The 11,093-nt window shown below is 43.5% G+C and overlaps 1 protein-coding gene across 1 annotated transcript; it reads right to left on the reverse strand.

Moving 5' to 3' along the window:
* Positions 1 to 1,638: 1,638 nt before the first annotated feature.
* Positions 1,639 to 5,630, reverse strand: LOC124040961 (cytochrome P450 7A1-like). Its single transcript, XM_046358095.1, has 6 exons — positions 5,384 to 5,630; positions 4,479 to 4,719; positions 3,747 to 4,351; positions 3,059 to 3,189; positions 2,741 to 2,919; positions 1,639 to 2,624 (listed from the first exon to the last, which is right to left on the reverse strand). The coding sequence occupies exons 1-6, from the start codon at positions 5,464 to 5,466 to the stop codon at positions 2,325 to 2,327; spliced, it is 1,539 nt and encodes a 512-aa protein (XP_046214051.1). The 5' UTR covers positions 5,467 to 5,630; the 3' UTR covers positions 1,639 to 2,324.
* Positions 5,631 to 11,093: the final 5,463 nt, after the last annotated feature.

The raw sequence follows: 11,093 nt of genomic DNA on the forward strand, positions 1-11,093 counted from the left end.
CAGCTCAGCTGTACCAACAGTAAGGCATGAATAATTATTCAATAACTACATTCCAGCTGTGAAAGACAATAGCTCACAAATGAACCCGTTGGCCTGTTGTAATGTTGGCGAGACAGCTGTGCTGACGGTTGCAGCTGGGGTTACAATGTGTCAGTGACAGTGTTCTCTTATCATCCTGGGGTTGATCTCTTGCACAGCTGGCACACATACACTGCCAGGGTGGTACAGACGACAGCTGGCCTTAGATGGTTATGGCTAGTGGACTGTGTCCTTGTTGTAGACACCACCTCTGATAGCTAGATATGGATCCATAAATCAATATGTGAATCCATTGATCCATAAATCTATGTAAAACTCTGTTTTATAATCTGATGACTGGACAAGTTACTTCAGGGCACTTTGAGCCAGGAGAGATTGACATGCATATTATTAATATTAGCTCTGTGTACATCCAAGGGACAGCTGTCTTTTTTGTGGCACTTGACCACACGACTGAACAGTAGTCAAGTTGTGACAAAACTAGGGCCTGTAGGACCTGCCTTGTTGATTATGTTGTTAAGAAGGCAGGGCATTGCTTTATTATAGACAGACTTATCCCCATTTAGCTACTACTGTATCAATATGTTTTGACCATGACAGTTTACAATCTAGTGTTACTCCAAGCAGTTTAGTCACCTCAACTTACTCAATTTCCACATTATTTATTACAAGATGTAGTTGAGGTTTAGGGTTTAGTGAATGTTTTGTCCCAAATATTATGCTTTTAGTTTTAGAAATATTTTAGGCTAACTTATTCCTTGTCACCCACTCTGAAACTAACTGCAGCTCTTTGTTGAGTGTTGCAGTCATTTCAGTCGCTGTAGTAGCTGATGTGTATAGTGTGGAGTCATCCCAATACATAAACACTCTGGCTTTACTCAAAGTCAGTGGCATGTCGTTAGTAAAAATTGAACAAAGAAAGGGGCCTAAACAGCTACCCTGGGAAATTCCTGATTCTACCTGGATTATATTTGAGGCTTCCATTAAAGAACACCCTATGTGTTCTGTTAGACAGGTAACTCTTTATCCACATTATAGCAGGTGGTGTGAAGCCATAATACATACGTTTTTTCCAGAAGCAGACTATGATCGGTAATGTCAAAAGCTGCACTGAAGTCTAACAAGACAGTCCCCACAATCATTTGATCATCAATTTCTCTCAGCCAATCATCAGTCATTTTTATATAGCGCATGCTGTGCTTGTTGAGTGTCCATCCCTATAAGCGTGCTGAAGGTCTGTTGTCAATTTGTTTACTGTGAAAGAGCATTGTATCTGGTCAAACACCATTTTTTCCCAGAAGTTTACTAAGGGTTGGTAACAGGCTGATTTGTCGGCTATTTGAGCCAGTTAAGGGGGCTTTATTATTCTTGGGTAGAGGAATGACTTCAGCTTCCCTCCAGGTAATATCGCCTGCTATTGTTCTCAGTAATTTCCCATCCAGATTGTCAGACCCCGAGAGAGAGAGAGAGACTTTATTAGAGGTTTATTGAATGACCTATACCATGAGTGTGGCTTTTCTTTGTGTATGTTTGCGTGAGTAGTGATCAAAGTAATGACTGAATGGTAAATTAAGAAATTAGTGGGACAGTACACCATTGTAGAAATGTATTGCATTTATACTGGTTTTGTAAAGTAAACATCACATGCATTTTTGTACTTGTTTTGTACGGTATATCACAGTAAACATTAATACAGATAATACAATTATTTTATCCCAGCATAGGGAATACTTCAACGGAACTAGAATGTACATTACACTACTCAATCAGCGCAAAAAGAGTCATTCAACAGCACAGTAAATGGGGGGCAATTACCAACTACTGATTGTGAAGGTCACAAACAGAAGCACAACTGAAATGTTGAATGATTTCACAGTTCAAAGATTGCGGTCGGCAATAGTGATACAGTAATAATGCTTACGTGGAAGATTCAGTAAATATTACTGATAACATTTATATGGAGTTCCATCAAAGTCACTTTTGATACAGGACTCTTCCTAACATGGCCTTTTCGCCAATGCTTACCTTTCTGAGGCTAACAAAAACCTCTGTATCAACTTTAAAAATACATTATAACAATACGTCGCAGTGTATTTAAATCCCACTGAGTGCGGACGTCAATTCAACGTCTATTCCACGTTGGTTCCACGTAATTTCATTGAAATGATGTGGAAACAATGTTGATTCAACCAGTGTGTGGTCAGTGGGATCATTGTGGCTTAAATTCTTAAATATACAATATATGCAATTCACATTATGGAGAAAGTAGATCAGTGGAGTCTGTCTTACTGAGTTTTCAGTTTATATCTGAAGTCAATATCATAGGTGGGTTGCAGGATCCCCAGGCCGGCACGTGACTGGTCGAGAGGAGGCACTTTAACGGCTGAGTCTAGGAGCTCCATGTCGAAGTAGGAGAGCACCAGCGCTAGGAACTGCTTGATCTCGTGCACTGCGAAGAAGCGCCCGGGGCACTTGGTCACACCAGAGCCGAAAGGCATGTAATAGTACCGCAGTTTGCGCCCCTCCCTGTAGAACATTGTCTTTTCTTGGCCACTGTCATCCAAATATCTGTCGTATTTGTAGGTCTGTGGATTGACAGGTAGAGGAGTATTAGAAAAATCAAGTAAAACTGGCCCTAGTTAAGAGGCCTTCATACTAGACCCCCTTCACCTTCAAAAGAAAGAGCTTGAGCATCACTCACCAAGGGGTCCTCGTAAATTTCGGGGTCAAAGTGGAGCATCTGGGGGTAGAGGGCGATGACATCATCTTTGCGGATGCGGTACGACTCCTGGTTGTCAAGGTGAAGCAGGAAGTCCTCTTTAGCCACTCGGACGTTCATTGACGCACTTGACAGACGCATGGCCTCCTTAATGATGCTGTCTGTAGGCAAGAAGACATTACTTTTGACAATCACATATTGAATGGACAGCTAGACTTTGGTATCAAACATGATTTGGTTACAATATTTATTAAATAATTTGGGCTTTATTTCACCAGGTGTATCGCAACTTTCCCTTACCTATTACAGGCATGTTGTCCAGGTCCTCCCGGGAGAGAGTGAGTTGTGGTTTGCTGTGGTCGACACGCTGACCTGAACTCTCCAGAATCTTTTTCACCTCCTCATTGGCTGCCTTCATAGCCTCTGGACTCCTGAAGACACAAGACAAGATAGGGTCAATAAAACCATCAAGTTCAGACTATACAGATTGATTAATCACAATATTCTCAACGTGCACTTTGGTAGAGGAGGATATGGTCATTCTATGCAGCTCTATGACATAAAGGGAATGCTATGTTTCTCCAACTGTATTTAGTAAGTGGTTCTTGACACCTCTGTTATCGAAGAGTTACTGTGAGCCAGTGCTAAGCCGCAGTCAGAGCATTGTTGAGATGCCAATGTACTGTACAGGACTGTTACAAAACACATTACTCTGGCCTTAACTCCACCACAATGAGCACAGCATCTATATCCAGCTGTCAGAACAAGCTAACAGCTATCTGTACTGTACTGCGTTGCCTGTGTCTGTGTGCACTGTTCTGTGTGTTCTCTTCGGGACTAAATGTTCTGTTCAGTTAAACTCTTTCCAATCTCCGGAAGGCAGAATGTGCGTGTAGACTAGTCTCACATGGAGTGAGCTTGGCCAAACGTACGGCACAAGTCTATAGAAGAGACATTAAGGATGGGAATGAGACTAAGCCCTACATACCTGATCATGTAAAGCAGGCTCCAGAAAGTAGCAGGCAGTGTGTTGGCCTGTGAGGCCCACAGCAGTGCCACATGGGTGCGGGCCTTGCTCAGGTCATTGAAGGTGGACAGCGTGTCATTTAGAAGCATGCGCAATGAAATCAGGTCTGATATGTTCTGGCGTTTGCTTAAGTTCTCGGCCAGCATGGTCTTAGCCAGGTTCTCCCTGGCAGAGTGGGCGCTCTTGAACACGTGGATTGGCAAGCCAGCCACCAGAGCCGGGAAGATCTTGTCAAACTCCTTGAAGTTCTCTAGAGCGTTAAGCACCAACGCCTTCTGGGCCTCCTGGCGCGCAGCATTCTTGTTGTTTCCCAGATCCTTGCCAAAGAGCGTCAGGTAGCCTGACTCGAACATGACCTTGTAGCAGAAGGCAAAGATGCCGTCCACGTCCCAGCGGTCCTTGCTGGGGCTGAGGGTGTCGGATTGCAGCATGACCGACTGTAGGTTCTCCATCATGGTCTCGATGAGTGAGGGGAGGGCTTCGCCCTGCAGGGTCTTCAAAAAGGTCTGGTGGAGGTTCTCTGTGGTGTAACCGTGTCTGGGGTCCATGCTGTCATGGCCGAATGCCTGGGGGGAGACAGAGAGAGGTTTAAAATGATACTCTTGAAAGTCTGCATTGACAGACATAGATATATGAACTCATTATCACCAAATATTTAGTTGAACAACAATTCATAGGTAGGTTTGTCCTTACCTTGACCGAGGTAGAGAAGTGGAACTTCTTCCAGTCCAGATGCCTGCCTTGGCGGATCACGGCGTGGTAGGAGAAAGGGTCGCACAGAAAGTGAAAGTATTTTCCAGCAATCTTGCAAGTGAAGATGTGGCCATATTTTTTCTGTCGGCTCCGGAGAAACTCCAGGGGGTTGGCTCCAAACTGGAGGGCACAGCCGAGGTAAGGGATCAAACCATTCTCCACCGGAGGCTCACCTGGTTGTCTGGAAGAGCAACAACACTCATGTAACATAATAACAACTAGAAAGCAATGCCCAAGCAAGCCAACAGAGAAAGCTGTACATATGAAACACAAAGGTAATGTTTAGACATACAGTAAGAGATGTTAAAATAGTTGACTTAAATAAGTGTGTGCTAAAACAAGATGCACTCAAACTACTAGGTCAATTCAAACAACATTGAAAGTAATGAATCATATCCAGCAGAGTGAAACCCAATGACACTGCAGCAATCTAAGAATAACAATACTACTTATACATAACCATCTGGTTTTAATGCACAACATGTCAAATATGTTGAATTAGCTCCGACTGTTTTGGAATGTGAACAACACTAAAGTCTCAACAAAAATTAAGAACCTGCCAAAGTGAACAAAACTTTAAAACAATCTGAGTTTTAAGAGCAACGACAGGTGACACAAATAACACACCCAAGAAAGAAAACAATTCAGTCAACTGCTCTTTAGTTTTATTAAAAGAAATAGAACTACATAACCCATATTCCACATCTCCCAAATCCTTCCATTACTATTATTACAATGACTTCCATTACATGATGTTATTGTCTACATTCCACATCTGATTTCTTATCTTTTAACATTTGACATGTAAAGGCATTTTACTATGCAATGCACGTGTCTCTGCTTACCTCTTGCGGATCCCCAGAGCAAGCCACAGACAGCAGCAAAAACCAATCACCACTGCCCAAATCAAAGATATGGTGATAATCATGGTTGCTAAAGATGCTCCAGAAGGCTAATGGTGGATGCCAGATCACAAGCTGCCTTAGAGAGGTCCAATGGTTAGGTTCAGTGTAGACTCCCTAGCAGAGTGAACACAGCTAGCTGACAGTAGAGGTTCTGGAGACTGTGTTCGTGGCATCCTTAGGTCTGAGGCAGCTATTTATATGGTGCTCCACACACGCCACGGGATGACAGATGAAGCAATAAAGCAGTGGCGATGAATGATTAGCAGGTGCAGCCAAGACACCGCCTTCCTGTTTCTGTTACATGTATAACCTGTTACACTAGATGTCACTAGGAAATCTATGGAAGTGTGTGTGTACAATGGCCTTGACTGTAGTCCATGGACAACACTACCTGAAGGACTGTACCTGATAGCACCACTGGGTTGGCAAATAGCTTTCAAGGTCTTTGACGCTTCTGTGTGTGTGTGTGTCTCTCTCTCTCTCTTTCTCTCTCTCTGTGTGTGAATGCGTGTGGGCGCGCACAAGTGTTTGTGTGTCTTTGTGTGCATTTGTGTGTGTACAGTGCATTCAGAATGTAATCAGACCCCTTGACATTTTCCACATTTTGTTACTTTACAGCCTTAATCTAAAATGTATTAAATCGTTTATTACCTCTCATCAATCTACACACAATACTCCTTAATGACAAAGCAAAAACAGGTTTTTAGAAATCTTTGCAAATATATACAAAATGAAATCACATTCACATAAGTATTCAGACCCTTTACTCAGTACTTTGTTGAAGCACCTTTGGCATCGAAAACAGCCTCAAGTCTTCTTGGGTATTGTCACGTCCTGACCTGAGTTCCTATTTTATGTCTCTATTTTAGTTTGGTCAGGGCGTGAGTTGGGGTGGGCATTCTATGTTTTGTTCTGTGTGTTATATGTCTAGGTGTTTGGCCTGATACGGTTCCCAATCAGAGGCAGCTGTCTATCGTTGTCTCTGATTGAGAACCATACTTAGGCAGCCTGTTCTCCCACTATGGGTTGTGGGTAGTTGTTTTCTGCTTTGTGTTGCTGCACCTTACAGGACTGTTTCATTTTCATTTTACTCTCTTTGTTATTTTGTTTAGTGTTTCTGTTGCTAATAAATAACACGAACACTTACCACGCTGCGCATTGGTCTGATCCTTCCTACTCCTCGTCAGAAGAGGAACAAAATCGTTACAGGTATGACGCTACAAGCTTGGCACACTTGTAATTGCAGAGTTTCTCCCATTCTTCTCTGCAGATCCTCTCTAGCTCTGTTAGGTTGGATGGGGAGCGTCACTGCACAGCTATTATCAGGTCTCTCCAAAGATGTTTGATCGGGTTCAAGTCTGGGATCTGGCTGGGCCACTCAAGGACATTCAGAGACTTGTCCCGAAGCCACTCCTGCATTGTCTTGGCTGTGTGCTTAGGTTCATTGTCCTGCTGGAAGGTGGACCTTCATCCCAGTATGAGTTCCTGAGCGGTCTGGAGCATGTTTTCATCAAGGATCTCTTTGTACGTTGCTCCGTTCATCTTTCCCTCAATCCTGTCTAGTCTCCCATTCCCTGACTCTGAAAAACATCCCACAGCATGATCCTGCCACCACCATGCTTCACCACCGGGATGGTGCCAGGTTTCCTCCAGACATGACGCTTGGCATTCAGGCCAAAGAGTTCACAGAATCTTCTTTCTCATGGTCTGGGGGTCCTTTAGGTGCCTTTTGGCAAACTTAAAGTGGGCTGTCAAGTGCCTTTTATTGAGGAGTGGCTTCAGTCTGGCCACTCAACCAAAAAGGCCTGATTGGTGTAGTGCTGCAGAGGAACTCTGGAGCTCTGCCAGAGTGACCATATGGGTTCTTGGTCACCTCCCTGAACAAGGCCCTTCTCCACCGATTGTTCAGTTTGGCCAGGCGGCCAGCTCTCGGATGATTCTTGGTGGTTCCAAATTTCTTCCATTCAAGAAGGATGGAGGCCACTGTGTTCTTGGGGACCTTCAATGCTGCAGACATTTTTTGGTACACTTCCCAAAATCATAATCCGGAACTACGGACAATTCCTTCGACCTCATGGCTTGGTTTTTGCTCTGACATGCACTGTCAACTGTGGAACTTTATATAGACAGGTGTGTGCCTTTCCAAATGATGTCCAATCAATTGAATTTACCACAGGTGGACTCCTAACAAGGTGTAGAAACATCTCAAGGATGATCAGTGAAAACAGGATGCACCTGAGCTCAATTTCGAGTCTCATAGCAAAGGGTCTGAACCTGTTTTTGCTTTGTCATTATGGGGTATTATGTGTAGATTGATGAGGAAAATGTTTTATTTAGTCAATTTTAGAACAAGGCTGTAACATAACAAAAAGTGGAAAAAGTCAAGGGATCTGAATACTTTCCAAATGCACTGTATGTGAGTCTGTCTCGGTCTCTCTCACCCTCGCTCTCGTGTTTGTGAGTGAGTGTGTGTCTATGCTTGTTGTGACCTGTTCTAACAAATTGTTGAGACTAGTAACTAGGTGGAGAATGTGAGGTTCTGCATTTCAGTTGCTCTTACAACATAAATATCAAAACAATACATTTGTTCAAGAGATAATTATCTTGAACAATTAATTTCAACAACAACAATTAACTCATCCATGAACTCATCCATGAACTCTTCCATGAACCCTCAGGACAGAACATTAAAATGTATTATGGATGATGGAAGATTTTTGGAGAGGGCCTCTCCACAGGATTGTTTTGCTATAAATCAAATCAAATCAAATTGTATTAGTCACATGCGCCAAATACAACAGGTGTAGACCCTACAGTGAAATGCTTCCTTACGAGCCCCTAGCCAATAATGCAGTTAAAAAAGTAATTAATTAATTAATATTAATAAGAATAAGAAATAAAAGTAACAAGTAATTAAAGAACAGCAGTAAAATAATAATAGCGAGACTATATACAGGGGGGTACCGGTACAGAGTCAATGTGCGGGGGCAACAGTTAATCGAGGTAATTTAGGTAACATGTACACGTAGGTAGAGTTATTAAAGTGACTATGCATGGATGATAACAACAGAGAGTAGCAGTGGTGTAAAAGTGTGGGGGGGCCATAGTCTGGGAGTCTTATGGCTTGTGGGTAGAAGCTGTTTAGACGCTCCGGTACCGCTTGCTGTGTGGTAGCAGAGAGAAAAGTCTATGACTAGGGTGGCTGGAGTCTTTGACAAATTTTAGCGCCTTTCTCTGACACCGCCTGGTATAAGGGTCCTGGGTGGCAGGAAGCTGTGCCCCAGTGATGTACTGGGCCGTACGCACAACCCTATGTAGTGCCTTGTGGTTGGAGGCCGAGCAGTTGCCATACCAGGCGGTGATGCAACCAATTCTTGCGATGGTGCAGCTGTAGAACTTTGGACAAGTGACTAAGTCCTATCACATTAGTGTGAGTCAGACACACATACTTGAGCAATGGGTGTTATGTTATATGAACCTTTTTGTAGATGAACAATACGTGATATTTCATCAGCAAAGGTTATGTTGGGGTCACACTGAGAGACACCTGCCCTAAAAAAAAATCCAAAAGGGTTCTTCGGCTGTCCCCAAAGGAGAACCCTTTTTGGTTCCAGAGACTGTAGATGACGCCGACAGACATGGCAGCTCTGCTTCTAGCTCCTAAGCAACATAGCAGTGTTTTGATTTTTTGCTTGTTATTTCTTACAAGCATTTTGCTAGACCCCAATAACATCTGCTATATAAGTGTATATGACCAATAACATTTGATTTGATTTGATCCTTTTTAGTTCAATGTAGTTCAATGTCTTTTGAGTTCCATTTGGTTTGCTTTCTCAATATGAATTCATCTTTACTTTCAACAGAGAATGGCTATAATTGTTAATGGGAATATGGTGTGTGCATTTTCAGGATCTAAATAAACAATGTTGAACTTGTAAGCAGGATTGTTGCATCTTTACACATACATTTTTACTCAGATACATTTGCCCTATATTCTCCTAACCACACAATGAAGCTCTGATAAAAATAAGCAACTAAGATTTTCATCTATTTTCCTCCATGTTTGCCTGACTACCTACCCATTTTCTTCCCATCTCACCAAATGTAGCACATAGGCATTCATCACATGCACAGCAGACAGCTGACAGTTGGACATTAAATAATGAGAATCATTCATTAAAGAGGAACAGTTTAAATTAACCCTGCGAAGAGGTGAAGATGTGGACAGGATGGAACATTGCAACACCTGTGATGGCATGTGAATGTTTATGATTTAACTTGAAGATATTCATTTATACATTTTTCGAAGAAAAACCCCCACAACTGACTGAAAAACGATTAATTGAAAAGACTTGCTCATTATGTCTTTATCCCTTGTTATGCAGGTGAATGAGGACCCAAAAGCGACTTGGCGAAAACAGAGTCTTTAATCCAGTAAAGTAAATCTACAATCATAAAGCATAATTCCACTCGTAATGACGAGAACCGACTGGAGACTCGATCATAACTGCAGGTTGCCTCGGGAAGGCACTTGAACATAGCAGACTCAGACACCTGCTCACCACGCAGCATCTGAGGGAAACACGACACGACAGGGCGATACACAGACACAGCACGGTGAACAATAGACAAGGATCCGACAGGGCAGAAACGGAAAACAAGGGGAGAAATAGGGACTCTAATCAGGGGGAAAGATAGGGAACAGGTGTGGGAAGACTAAATGATTGATTAGGGGAATAGGAACAGCTGGGAGCAGGAACGGAGCGATAGAGAGAAGAGAGAGAGGGAGGAAGAGAGAAAGAGGGGAACGAACCTAAAAAGACCAGCAGGGGGAAAACGAACAGAGGGAAAAGCAAAATGACAAGACAAAATAAGACAAAACATGACAGTACCCCCCCACTCACCGAGCGCCTCCTGGCGCTCTCGAGGAGGAACACTGGCGGCAACGGAGGAAATCATAGATCACAAACGGTCCAGCACGTCCCGAGAAAGAACCCAACTCCTCTCCTCAGGACCGTAACGAAAAACGATAAAAAGGGAAACTAGGGTACTACTCTAAAAAAAAAAAAAAAAAAAAATGAGACACGGGTAGAGAACTGAAAGCTTTAGAGCAAACAGGACCAAACAGGCCAGGAGAGTAACAACTAGGGACAGACTGAGACACAGCAAGGGCAGGAACAAGAACAGGAGAGATGCGATGGCAGGGAACAGACTGAGACCCAGCAAGACCAGGAGCAGAAGCAGAAAAAAATTACCAGACTTCTTCTGCGCGCAGTCTGAACACGCAGCCACGAAACGGCGCGTGTCACGCTCCTGAGTAGGCCACCAAAACCGCTGGCGAATAGAAGCAAGCGTACCCCGAACGCCGGGATGGCCAGCTAACTTGGCAGAGTGAGCCCACTGAAGAACAGCCAGACGAGTAGAAACAGGAACGAAAAGAAGGTTACTAGGACAAGCGCGCGGCGACGCAGTGTGCGTGAGTGCTTGCTTAACCTGTCTCTCAATTCCCCAGACAGTCAACCCGACAACACGCCCAACAGGAAGGATCCCCTCGGGATCGGTAGAAGCCACAGAAGAACTAAAGAGACGGGATAAAGCATGAGGCTTGGTGTTCTTAGTACCCGGGCAATAAGAAATAACGAACTCGAAA

The sequence above is a fragment of the Oncorhynchus gorbuscha genome, linkage group LG08, assembly GCF_021184085.1.
Source record: "Oncorhynchus gorbuscha isolate QuinsamMale2020 ecotype Even-year linkage group LG08, OgorEven_v1.0, whole genome shotgun sequence".
NCBI lineage: Eukaryota > Metazoa > Chordata > Actinopteri > Salmoniformes > Salmonidae > Oncorhynchus > Oncorhynchus gorbuscha.

Excerpts from the sequence above, each read along its gene's own strand:
- LOC124040961 (XM_046358095.1), bottom strand. The coding sequence starts at position 5,466 with ATGATTATCACCATATCTTTGATTTGGGCAGTGGTGATTGGTTTTTGC. Across the intron at positions 4,720-5,383 it reads GCTCTGGGGATCCGCAAGAG|ACAACCAGGTGAGCCTCCGG; the intron begins GTAAGCAGAGAC and ends TTGCTCTTCCAG. Across the intron at positions 4,352-4,478 it reads ACTTCTCTACCTCGGTCAAG|GCATTCGGCCATGACAGCAT; the intron begins GTAAGGACAAAC and ends GTCTCCCCCCAG.